We start from the raw sequence: 13,110 nt of genomic DNA, 5'->3' as shown, positions 1-13,110 counted from the left end.
TTCTAGGCGGTTATATGATGCGCTAATGCAGCAATGAAACATTTACACTCCTCCTATTACAAAACACTAGGTGGAACCACAGTGATGGCTTCAAACCTTCCAGACCATTTTTTTGGGGGGGGGCCCTTTGCGATGCACCTTGCGGTGGGCAGAATTCCATGTGTGCCGAAGGGTCAGAGATATTTCGGTCCAAGGGTCAGTGCCACTCCCAAAGTTATCCATGTCTTTAAAATGCATGCAAATGCCACAAAGGAAGGATTACACACATTTTCTATTTCACAGCGAAGATGCACGTTTGGTAGAACTCTGTGGTTGGATGAACATGTCTGTGAAGGATCCTACATGAAGTTTTTATGCTTCTTAGGTGACAAGTCTTAAGAAGCATGTCTTTATATATATATATAAAAATATGCTCTGAGCTGGACTTAAGCATATTGTGTAGACCATTGTTCTTTGGCCTGCGACTGAAATAACACTTTAGGGTTTCGTTCCCAACTTGTGGCTCTATTAAAAAAAAAAAAATCTGTATAAAAACGCTAACAATATTGTGCTGGCTATTTGAATGTAGCCAGCACAATGGCCCTCTCAAACAAATTCACTAACCTCTCCGTCCTGCAACATTCTTATTGCATGCTGGGGGGGGGGTCTTAACATTTAGCCATTGGCCATAAACTGCCGCCACTTTGTGCAATCCATGGCAGTAATCTTAAATACAATGCACATTAGAAACACGTGTGCATCTGGGCTTTCTCTATAATTTGCACAGTAATGGCTCCAAAGGCTGTGTTTTATTTATTTATTTTTTTAAATTTTAAGAGTCATTTGTCTGTGGGCTCCTGTGAGCAAGCCCTTGTTGGGAGCAGATGCTGGGAAGACTACAGAAAAAAAAGCCCCAAGGCAGTGTGTGGATTGCACATAAAGAGGACCCAAGGAAAGCAGTCTGGAGGAAGCTAACTGAAGATCTCACAATCGTGCATCTGCTGCGTCAATTTCCTGAGGAAGTTCCATGGAGATGTATGGGAATCCTGAAATCCAGTTCAGCGTTCTTGTGCCCAACTCCCGTGCACATCCATGGGACTTACTCAGGAAGAGTAAAACTTTGCAGCAGGCTAGTCCTCATTGTTCTCACCATGCTGAATCAGGACTCAGAAAACACATTATTTCTCATCATCAATAAATAGCCTAAACGTTTAGATCCCGGTCATGCTGTGGAAACTCTGGGGTAACTTCATTCAAGCACCACAGGGTTGCGCCAGCAGTAACCAAAACTGTCCCCTTTCATTTACTGGAAGCATTTTCCCTGGTAACAAAATGTTAAAAGTGAATTTAAGTATTAGAATTCTCATTTAATTTATTGTATATAAAACAAAACCGAAAAAGGTCTGTGTACAAATATCACAAAACATCAACAATTCCCAAAGATGTAGTGCCTCAGAACACATTTTAAAACAAGAAAAGGTCTCTCGCTTTTTTTTGTTTTAATTTTTGTTCCCCCGCTCCTCCCTTTTGTCTTAAATTCTGGCATAAATATATTAAAGCTGACCAAAAAAGTGGAAGGAGGGGGGGGATTCCAGGGTGAGCTACATCACTTCCTCATACAAAAATGTACAAAACATTAGCTTCTAACTAGACATAACATAATACTGGTCGTCACAGTTTTGACAATTAGTATAACTGTGTGTCGCTGTGGGAGTATTGTGTACCGGAGGGCGATAAAAAATAGCTTCTTTTGCCATCTTTCAGATCAGGTTACTTCAGTCATGGAGGCAGAATGATTCTATGGGGAAAAGAGAGAGAGAGGACACAAAGCACAGAATACATTTTAGTACGATACGATGCAGTCTGGATTGTCAAGACTCAAGTTAAGTAGCCAAAATAAGTCAAAACCAATCTAAAAGATTATGCAGGATACAGTGGTACCTTGGTTCTCAAACACCTTGGTTCTCAAACACCTTGGTTCTCAAACACCTTGGTACTCAAACGCCTTGGTTTCCAAATACCGAAAACCCAGAAGTAAGTGTTCTGGTTTTTGAACGTTTTTCGGAAGCTGAATGTCCGATGCGGCTGTTGGCTATTGTTTCTGGGGCACCTGCACCAATCAGAAGCTGCTCCTTGGTTTTCAAACATTTCAGAAGTCAAACGGACTTCCGGAAAGTATTAAGTTTGGCGCTTTTGTTTTTGCTATTTATTTTGCGTCTTTGTTTTTGAGGCTTTTTCGATCAATTTGTTTTTGTGACTGTGCAGAACCCATTTCAGCTACTAACTGATTGATTGTGTGACTGCGGAAATGGATAAAAGCCCCCCATCCAAACAATGACTATCATCAGTGCAGGTAAGATAATAATTTGTTTTTAATTTTTATCATCTACAATACTGTCTTATTTATTTTATAGTACAGTACATTGATTATTGCTTTCATTTTATGGATCAATGGCCTCGTTAGATAGTAAAATTCATGTTAAATTGCTGTTTGAGGGGTTGTTTTTAAAAGTCTGGAACGGATTCATTTGCTTTGCATTACGTTCTATGGGAAAGCGCGCCTTGGTTTTGGAATGCTTTGCTTTTGGAACGGACTTCCGGAATGGATTATATTTGAGAACCAAGGTACCACTGTATATAGTGAGTTTATGGGTCGACCCAGGGGTGAGTGACCTTTGGCGAGAGGGGCCGGAGGCAAAAGTGGACAGAGCAAGAAAGGTAAAAGGTCACTTACATTGGTAAGTGTCACTGTTTGTACACTAGGCTAGTCCTTGCACACACTCCTCCATCCAGGCTAGCAACAGGCATTGTCAGGGTTCAGACAGAGAAGAATTTGGGAAAGATTGCTCCAATTAAAATGAAGGTATCGCCCAAACTGTTTTTTTACCTTTCAACATTTTAGCAATATTTTTAACACCAAAGATGTTAAAAATACAGCAGAAAACCACCCAACCAGTTTATCTGGAACAAAGAGAAGGTGGCAATGGTGATTTGTTTTTTTTTTGGGGGGAGAGATGTAGGGGCTCAAATGTTACAAAGGAGCAAGTGAAAAGAAGGAACTGATTTCCCCTAACATTATATGGCATTCTGTTTTGGAAGCAACAGGAGTCTGGCTCAGCTAACCGAACCAGATTACCCCGAATGGATAAAACGTTCAAGAGGGCAGAATAGACGGCACCTGTGCACTCAACGTCTCCAAAGGACTTTCCACTCTGGGAAACGCCATCAGGGGCATTCCTCGTTGCTCGTCGGGCTTCGATTTAGAAGGAGCTCCGTGTGTTCCTTTGAAATTATGAACCACGCATATTCCCTGTGGGATGGGGAAGAAGAAGAGAACCCGGATCAGTACAGCAATTGTCAGGAAACCGCCCTCGCTGCAGGGGGAAATGATCCCGGGGCTGTTGCAGTACAGGGAACCCCCATCTCCATTGAGCAGTTCATCATCTTCCTCCACTGGGGGAAGGGTCCGCTCTTCCAGCGGGGAGGGGGAGATGGAGACAGGAAGTCGGAGCAGGGGCTGTGGCAGGGATGGAGAGCCTCTGCACCAAGCGGATAGAGGGAGAGAAGAACCCTTTCCGCCACCCCGTTTTCGCAGGGAGGAAGGACGTAGAGGGGGGAGGAGGGGGTTCAGGATCCCGCGCCTTTTATGCTGGACAAAGAACCGGAAACGGACATTCCCGGACTCTGCAGAGGTATGAGCTGGACGTCTTTATTTTAGCTCCACTGTAAATATCTGCACAATAAAGAACTTAGTGTTTAGAAGTTCTGCGTTTGGCTGATTTCTCATGGGCAACCACTGAACCACCTTACAGCAATGATGGAAGACCCTCAGTTAGCAGGACACAGTAGCTAAGCATCTTGTTTTGGAGTGACACCACTCTTCCTCATCCAGGCTGGTTTGTAGTAGGGCTACCATGAGAGTTTTTTCCCATGTTGGCTACTACCAAGAACTATGGCATTCCTGTAGCCTGCCTCAGTTGGGACAGGTGTGTTTGTCTGCATCATTATCATTTATTTTTTAAAAAAATGCTCTTTTGCTGCCTCCAAGCTCTTGTGAAAGGTAAGAATTATGAATCACTGCAACCTAACGTAGGGGCACCATAACAGTGGGGGTTTTCCAGTGTGGAAAGGATAGCAAAATAAATAAACCAGAGCCGTTCACCTACCAGGAAAAGAGCGACCGCACTCCCCAAGATGAAGCCTGCAATGACGTCCGAACAGTGGTTTCGATACTCAGAAACTCGGTTGAGCCCAGTAAGGAAGGCGGCACAAAGAGTCCCCAGGCACAAGACGGGCTTGGCGAGTCGACTGCTTTTTGTCTTGATTGTGCTCGTGATGTACATCTGAAACATAGTCAAACCAGATCGGCCTTAAGAGACCCGAGACAACTTGTATCAGATAGGGACGAGGGGAGAAATTGGGTCTTTGTTTTCATTTTTGATGAGAACCACTTCCCGATATGAAAGGCTGCTGTTGCCCTGCAGAACACGAGCGTGCCAAAATACATACAAAAACGGGGAATTGTGGCGCACAAAGAAATACGTTGCTGGGAATGATATTAAAATGCATGACGGGAGGAAAAAAAACTGCTTGCAAAAATGTGTGTATTAGTGAAACGGGCGTTAAATTCCGGCCAACTTGCTCAGGACTTAAAAAAAAACCCAAAACCATTTAATAGGAAAGTGTCCTGTTTCTTTGAACAGTGCAAGGAGAACTGATGGCTAGGGAACTCAAAGGTAGTCACACTGTCTGAGAGTGTTTTGCCCCTCGGCTGTGTTTTTGCTCTCCTGCTCAGGGCTGTGTCATAACAGCTGAACTTTCAAGGGCTCATTTGGATTCCCTCCATCTTTGCACCTTGCAAGAGGAAGCTGACCTCTTTAGCTCTCCTGAGCAGTACCAGTACTTGCCTGCCTGCATGCCTTCCCTCTGTAAGAGCCACCAAGGCCCTCGAGGCCTGAAGGTGGGACTTCTCGAACAATTCTAGCGCTCTTTTCTAAATACAGCAAATAACACCCCCCCCCGATGAAAAGTACTGTGGGACTTCTTACAAGTCCTGGTTGTTTAAAACGAAAGATTTAAGTGCCATTAGGAACTGTACCCTCTTCTTTGGTCTTACAGAATGAAATCCCAAATGAAAGAGGGTGTGTTTTGTTTCCTTAAGAATGAAAATGCTTATTAAAAATGCTTGAAATAAAAATAACGAACGGATACAGAAATGTGGAGAACTGAATTTAAGATTGGGACAGGTGAGCAATAGGGAGAAATTGAAACGGATGATTCCCAAAACTCAGAGAACTCTCTTGACATTCTATCGGTACACAAAGTATGAAATGCAATAGTTGTGCCCCCACCCACAACAAAACATATACACACACCCGCCATGGGAAGCAGCCATTGCATTCAACCTTGCAGGTTGGCCTTTTTTAGTCTTTTCCTACTGCATGATCTGAAACCAGGTGATGCTTTTTTATTAGGTTAGCCAACTATCACAGAAACAATTTATTGCAAACACCAAGCAGACACATTCAATGGTGGGGTTCACACAATGACTCCATGCAAAGCACCCCGGACATTCCTGGGACCACTATTCCTGTGAAGGAACATAGCATATGAGCGGCTTTATCTACAGAAAACACCACAGTGCTTTGAAAGCACTATAAAATGTCTTTTAAAAGCACTGGGTAGAATTAAACGTAGCACTAAGTGGGGAAGGAGGAGAATCACTACTCCAGTGGGACTTTCCATCTCTTTCTTCCCCTTGTGCACCCCTTAAACCTTTTTCTGGGTGTTCTTCCAAAACAGAATTAGGGGTTGCAGTAGGAGGAGAGTGTGTAAAGTATATAAAAGAGGTTTACTCACACATTCAGTTCACAATTGGATCCCCAAAGGCAGACTTAGTTACAAATATGTACATGTGGATCTACCCCAGTGACTGCAGACTGGCAGTCACTGCAGTTCACATGACAAAAGGAAGATGGAAAAGAGGAAGGGGGGCTGCATGCCTTGTGCTTTTGTTACCTGCACGGGTAAGGTCATGCCCACCTCTAGTCACATGCAATAGGAAGTATGTCCCAGCCCAGGAGGAAACAGGAAGTTCTGACTGGCTGGACCAAACATCCCCTTGCATGTCCACTCTAGGAAAACAAGGAATGTTGTATTTGACTGCTACCTATGTATCACATCCCACAAGATCAGGGTCCCTTCCAACCCTAAAATTCTGATTCTAACATCACCAGTCTTTCCTACAGCTAGGTACATACTTGCCACCGATCCTACTCTCATTGTGTAAGAGCCACCATTTTAATTTTATGTAATTTAGTAAATAACAGAAAATCTGAGTGCCTGCAAGTGCTTTTTCTCTCTCTGTCTCTCTTTCAAACAAACTCGGGAGACAATGGAAGCTTAATTACTGGGTGAGACGTTTCTTTGTGCTCAGAGCCATCCCTCCAACAAAACTCATACAGCCACAGCAGATCATTTCCAACAGCACTGGTGGCAAAGAAAATAAATAAAGGAAAAACGCAATTAGGAGACAAACACTAATTTGTGAGCGGGTAATTACTAGGGTGACAGAAGTAGGACGATACAGCAGTGCTAAAATAAAAGTGATGGGCAATATCAACGAACACAATGGAAACCTCTCCAGTGATTTATGCTTTCCAAAACACAGCTTGGCTTCTTGAAGACTCCACCTCCCAGAATAGCATCAAGTCATTAGCAACAGATGCCTCCAAAGTGTCATATGTGAAACATAATGAGACACATGCAGAGGGCAGGGTTAGGCCCAAGTTTTTCCTGGGGACACAGACTGTGAGAAGCAAAAGAGGAGAGATGCAGAGCATCTCCTGTTGGTAAGCAGGAATCTGAAAGTTGTTTTTTAGCTGACTGAATTCTTCACCCGAACGAAAAGTTGGTATTACACAGCTATCTGAAGCTGGGCAGACGTTTGCACTAAGAAATAATTACCGGTAACAGTAGAACCACACCTTGGTTCTCAAATGCCTTGGTGCTCGTACGTTTTGGCTCCCAAACGCCGAAAGCCCGGAAGTAAGTATTCCGGTTTTCAAATGTTTTTCGGAAGTTGAATGTCCAACGTGGCTTCCGCTTGAGTGCAGGAAGTTCCTGCAACTAATCGGAAGCCACGCCTTGGTTTTCAAATAGTTGCAGGAGTCAGACTTCTGGAATGGATTAAGTTCGACAACCAAGCCATGACTGTACTGTAAATTCTGTGCCAATTAAGCAAATCTGTATATTTTACATAATTTTAGTCATAGGGTGATATTCAGCTATGGCATCCCACTTGACTTACGCTGGCACATATGTGGCACAATGGGTCAGTGCATCTATCAAAAGGAGTTTGACAGATAGAATTTATATAATAATAATATTTATAATAATAATATTTATTATTTGTACCCCACCCATCTGGCTGGATTTCCCCAGCCACTCTGGGCGGCTTCCAACAGAAATCAAATACAAAAATATCAAACATTAAAAACTTCCCTAAAAAGGGCTGCCTTCAGGTTTTTTCTGAATGTCAGGTAGTTGAATAATAAGAATATTTATAATAATAATAATAATAATAATAATAATAATAATAATAATAATAATAATAATAGAATTTATATATACCCGCAGGTCTCAGGGCGGTTCACAGAATAAAATAAAAATATAAAACCACAAAATGCATATTCAAAATAAAACCACCTCCCCTTGGAAATCTGTCTAGATTTTTAAAAGAAAGAGAATGGAGAGATTCTACATTTCCAACTCTGCGGCAGCAGTCTTATTTTCTAACGGCTCAGTGAAAATGATCCGTTTCTCACACACAATTCCTGCCATTCCTGGTGTGATAAGTGCTCTTTCCGCATCAAGGGGTCTATCTTTTCTTCTAGGGAATAAGGTGAACCAAGGACAATCTGTCTATTAATATGAAGAACGGCGAAAGGGAGGGATTCCCTTCTGGAAGAGGATGAGAGTCATCACCAACAGGGTCCAATGGCAGTATAACATCCATAGTGAGTATATAGCATAATGATAGCCAAGCCACACGGTTTATGGACTGCAGCACACTAGGATGTAATGATAGAGACAATAACTTAGAGGACTTTTTAAGAGTACTGGGTAAACTCATATAAGATAGGCTATTAGCAATGAGGGTCAAACAGAACATCCATTTCCCAAGGACGTATGCCGCCAGATTCCAGGTCAGCCATGTAAGGTGGACGGGCTTTCGCCTTAAAGATTTTCTGGCAACACCTAGCGGGTCAGGTAGGGAGCAGAATGTGGGCTAGGGGGAACCTTACCCTGATTCAGCAGGATCACCTCATATGCTTGTATAATAAGCAGAATCATGCGGTGGAGCTCTTCCTTGCTAGACTGTACCACTTCAGGCTGCAGAATTTGCATTGTGAAACAGGGAAAACTCCCAGTTTACAAAAAAAGCCAGCCTATCAGAAGAAAGAATGTGGTTGCATGACCTTCAAGTACAGTCCAGCAAAAGCATGGTGTGATCCTTTGACTGTACATTTCAGCCTTAAGTAACAGGTAGGGCCGGGCAAGTTCTGGTTTTCAATATCGTGATATATCACCAGTTAAACATTGCAATCTACCAATCTATCATGAAATCAAAAATGAGAATGGAGCTATGTACATGCACTGGTTGGCTTCACGGTTTCCCCTGCATCGTGATTTCTGCATAGCAAACACATCATGATTCGCAATATATTGACAGCTCAACAATTATGAAACAGATACCACGAAATGAACTTCAAACTGGTTTTGGATGATATATTGACATATTTCCCGGCCCTAGAAACAGGACCTTTAAAGCATTCCTAAGTGAGAGAACGCAAGCAATAGAACACAAGAGATAAAACGCAGAAACTTCGTATGTACTTACTGTAGCATATAAGGCTGAATAAATGCTTAAAGCAGCATGTTTTGATGGAAAGGACCTCCTTGCCTTCTCAATCGCATCTTGGTCACCGGTGCAGACATTCCCATTGTTCACAAACTGTAGGTGAGCCCGGCAGTCACTCCCAGTGTAGTTGGGTTTACACACAGTCAGGAAATAGGGGGCCAAGTTCCCCGTCACCACCTGGCCAGCATTTACAAATATGTCGGTGGCGAAAAGGCCAAACGCAAACACTCCTGCGGGAAGAGAAAAACGAAAGCAAATAAGAAGATCGGAATTACCTGTTGCGCTTAGCAGGACTCGGAGCACGGAGAGAAATCTGCCCCCCCCCCACCCGCCCAGCTAAGTCTTCTCTTATCCTGTCCTGCTTCTCAATCTCGGGATGCTCTAGTAACACAAGGATGTGAAAAGCAAGTGGGAGTGACTGGCTCACGTTGGAATAACCATGGCAAAGCTTTTTTTGGCAACCTGTGTTTCTGACTTACCAGAGTGGTGCCAAAGGGTACCAAAGCCATCACCACATCTCTCCAGTTAAATGTCAGAGAGTGGCTAGATGAGGAGGATAGAGGTGGAAGCTGCCTGACCAAGAGCCCCCCAGGGAGAACATAGAGGGAGAGGAATTGGATCCTGGTGATTGGACACCGTTCACACCCCAGAGGAGGGAAGGAGCTGGGAAGTGCTGGAGGCAGGGAGCTGGAGAGATAGTGAAGAGGCAGAAACAGGCAGGTGCCCTAACACAGAGCAGGGACAGGAATTAGACCAGGCCAGGGGTCAGCAACCTTTTTCAGCTGTGGGTTGGTCCCTCACTGCGAGAAGCAAAGCTACAGCTAACCAGGCAGAGGGCCTTCTCGGTAGTGGCGCCTGCCCTGTGGAACGCCCTCCCATCTCATGTCAAAGAGATAAACAACTACCTTACATTCAGAAGACATCAGGGAAGTTTTTAATCTGTGACATTTTAATGTATCCTAATATCTGTTGGAAGCCGCCCAGAGTGGCTGAGGAAACCCAGCCAGATGGGCGGGGTACAAATAAACTATTATTATTATTATTATTATTATTATTATTATTATTATTATTATTCCGCCCCCCCCCAACAAGGTCTGAGGGACAGTGCTGAAAAAGTTTACTGACCCCTGATCTAGGATTTAGAAACTCCAACCAACCCAGTGTTCCATGGGGGATGGGGGTGGAGAGGAAATGCTTAGGGGCAAACACTAATTAAAAACAAAAGCTGCTGAGAAGCATCTAAATGATAGCAAAAAAAAAACCCAATCATTTCAGCCTAAGCGCTTTTACCACTGGTCCTGCAGGCAATAATATTTGATTGGTTTATTGCAGAATGTGCTGGAGCAGCAGAATGGTGCTGAGGGCTGTCCTCTCGGTCTCTGTTAATGGCACATTATTACTCCATCAATACAACCCAGAGGCTTTCTAAAGTTCAAGGGTATTTTTTTTGTTAAAAAAAATAAAACCTAAAGATACCTGGACTCCCCACCTCCACCAGTCTCCCAGACTGTGCCTTAAATTCCAATAGGGGACTAAACTGATTTAAGCAGTAGCAACTATGAGTGAGAACTGGGAGGCAAGGAGGCCTGAGTTCAAATCTCATCTGAACCATACACTCGCAAGAGGGCCATTCCTGCAGTCTCAGACTCCATCTGCAGTATGGGGATAATCAAGCTGGCCTATCCTACAGAGCTGCTTTTTGGATGACTGATGTGAATTCCTCCAAATGGCTTAGATTAGTGGTTCCCAATTACGGTAGCTAATTACTCCCCATTTTTCAAAAGCCAAGCCACGGACCCCCTGCTTTTGAAAAATTTGATAACCCTATGGTAGTTACCTCTGCAAAGCAATTTTTGAACAAAATGTGGGGTAGCCCCTAATAAGCAAAGGATTTTATGTATACCATGCAAAAATGGCAAAAAAAATTAGTTGGGGGGAGGCAAAGGATGGGGATGCAGACCCACTGGGTGCGTTCTGCAGACCCCCAGGGACCCCTGGACCCCTAATTAGGAACCACTGGCTTAGATGTCTTAATATACATGCTAAATGCTGTTATTGGGCTTGCAAATCCAGTTCTTATACAATTTTTACATAGCAGGGATAGAGAAACCTTTTCAACCTGGATCACATTCCTTTTTGGGCAACCTGTCAAGGTGGGCAGAGCCAGAGGAAAAGTAGGCTGAGAAACACATGCAAATTTTACCACGCTTTTACATACCCCTATTTCAAGTGGTCTGTGGGGAGAAATGTTTGGGAAACGCTGAATTAGCACATGTCTGCTCTGCCACTGACCACTTTCCATGCCCACTAAACTGGAACGAACTTTGATCAAATGATTATACTTACATTGTTCCAAGTACACTTTGGCCAAGTTAAGATGTAATAACCCAGTCCAACAAATCACAAGTTTATCAAATTGGGATTGATATGCTCCCTCCTTGCCCCTGCCCACCTTTTGCACCCAGCTTCAGTATGGGTTGTTCAGTCACAGTTTCCTGTGATTTCTGAACTGGGAAACCGTGGTTAAGGGCAACCTACAAACCAAGCTCGTTTTTTAAAGATGTGGGACAATACGTTGATTGAAAGTGACAGACCAAAATACTCTTCAACGGCAACAAAAGCTGGATTTCTCTTTTTAATACCAGTTTCTAAGCAATTAATTTTATAGAGTCTCTGGCGAGCAAATAACAGAGGATTTTATTCACATCAAAATTCCCTGTGTTACTTGGAGCTAAGTGTTGCAAAGTTGTGGTATCAATATTAAATTAAACTTGGAAAGGAAGAAAAATGCCAGAGATGAAAATTAATAAAGTATCTGCAATACTATTTAGGGGAAAATTTGATAGATATTAGCATACCGTATATACCCGAGTATAAGCCGACCCGAATATAAACCGAGGCACCTAATTTTCCTACAAAAACCTGAGAAAGCTTATTGACTCAAGTATAAGCCGGTTCACCTTTGCCACTGTGGAGGAGGAGGAGGAACGAGCAGCCCGAAAGCAGCCCTTTGGGCTGCTCCTTCCGCTTCCTCCTTTGCCAAGTTTGCATTTATGCGAGCAGTTCAGGAATGGAACAAGCTGCCTGGGGAGAGTAAAGAACCACCGTTCTTGTACGCTTCTTAAGGAATGGTTGACTGGGGAGAGCAGGTGGTGGCACGAGCGGAGAGAAAGGGCTTCTTTCTCGCCGCCCCCACCGCCCGCCTCACTTGAGTATAAGCCGAGGGCAGCTTTTTCAGCACAAAAAATGTGCTGAAAAACTAGGCTTATACTCAAGTATATACAGTAGTTTCCCAGGAATCGTTATGAGCAGCCGATTGGGATACACACAGCGGGTTGTATTATGCAGAGAAGAGCAATGGAATGTGATGCTGGCTGCAGAATTCAACGGCTTTTAGAATTTCAGCTTTTGCTTTGAGATGGAGAAAAGCAACTTCTAGCCTCATGGTTGAAAATATATACTCAAAAGGGTGGTGGCCAATGTTTGCTAAAATATCAAAAGCTATGGGACTAAGATCTCATGGGATATGGTTTCAACACCCTGTCTGTCACTACAGTATTTCAACTTGCAAGGCACTGATCATGGCTTACCTATAAATCGAATAATTCTCCGAAGTAACGGATTCAGGTAACAGCATTCTCCTGTCAAAATGGTTTTCTCCTGGACAATCAGGCTTTCTCTAGTTGACTTGATGAAGTACATGGATATCTCTCCAATAAAAATCTGCAAACAGGAGGTGGGTAGGGACAGGTGAAAACCACAGAAGGGAAATATGGCAGTCATGGAAGCCAAGGCTGTTTATTATTGTAGTTCAAGGGTGAAACGACATGTTACCCAAACCTATTGCCAAAGCTGCATTTTCTTTGGATGTAAAGATCAGAACTCAGCTTCCATTTGACATGTAAAACCAACCAACCAATGGGCACCATCACAGCAAGCTTAGTCAGTGAATACAACTGGTGGGGGAGAACTTGGAAGTTTTGCAGCCGTGCTGTCAAATGTTTATAGCCATGGATAAATTTACCACATATTTTACCATTCACTCCTCAGTGCCCACTGGGATTGCTGCTGCTGTTGTTGTTGCCACCTGTCCGTCTCAAAAGACAGTGGAGTGCACCTTCAGGGATTAAGTCAACCTGCTGTGTTGGTAGTACCAAAGTGACCTCCACAAGCCACAAGCCTGGGCAGTGTGCATGGGAGGGGTCCTA

The 13,110-nt window shown here is 43.5% G+C and overlaps 1 protein-coding gene across 1 annotated transcript in view; it reads right to left on the bottom strand.

Moving 5' to 3' along the window:
- Nucleotides 1-1,329: 1,329 nt before the first annotated feature.
- Nucleotides 1,330-13,110, bottom strand: part of PLPPR1 (phospholipid phosphatase related 1) — a 105,264-nt gene continuing 93,483 nt past the window's right edge. The window contains exons 4-8 of the mRNA XM_033173244.1: nt 12,493-12,625; nt 8,882-9,132; nt 4,146-4,322; nt 3,158-3,289; nt 1,330-1,777 (exon numbers count right to left, since the gene is read on the bottom strand). Of these exons, the coding sequence (XP_033029135.1) occupies nt 1,745-1,777; nt 3,158-3,289; nt 4,146-4,322; nt 8,882-9,132; nt 12,493-12,625 (726 nt within the window). The 3' untranslated portion in view covers nt 1,330-1,744. The remainder of the gene's footprint in view (nt 1,778-3,157; nt 3,290-4,145; nt 4,323-8,881; nt 9,133-12,492; nt 12,626-13,110) is intronic.

This window comes from Lacerta agilis, chromosome 16 (genome assembly GCF_009819535.1).
Source record: "Lacerta agilis isolate rLacAgi1 chromosome 16, rLacAgi1.pri, whole genome shotgun sequence".
Lineage (NCBI taxonomy): Eukaryota > Metazoa > Chordata > Lepidosauria > Squamata > Lacertidae > Lacerta > Lacerta agilis.
The sequence above is the reverse complement of the archived record's forward strand: the minus strand, read 5'-3'. Positions and strand labels throughout refer to the sequence as shown.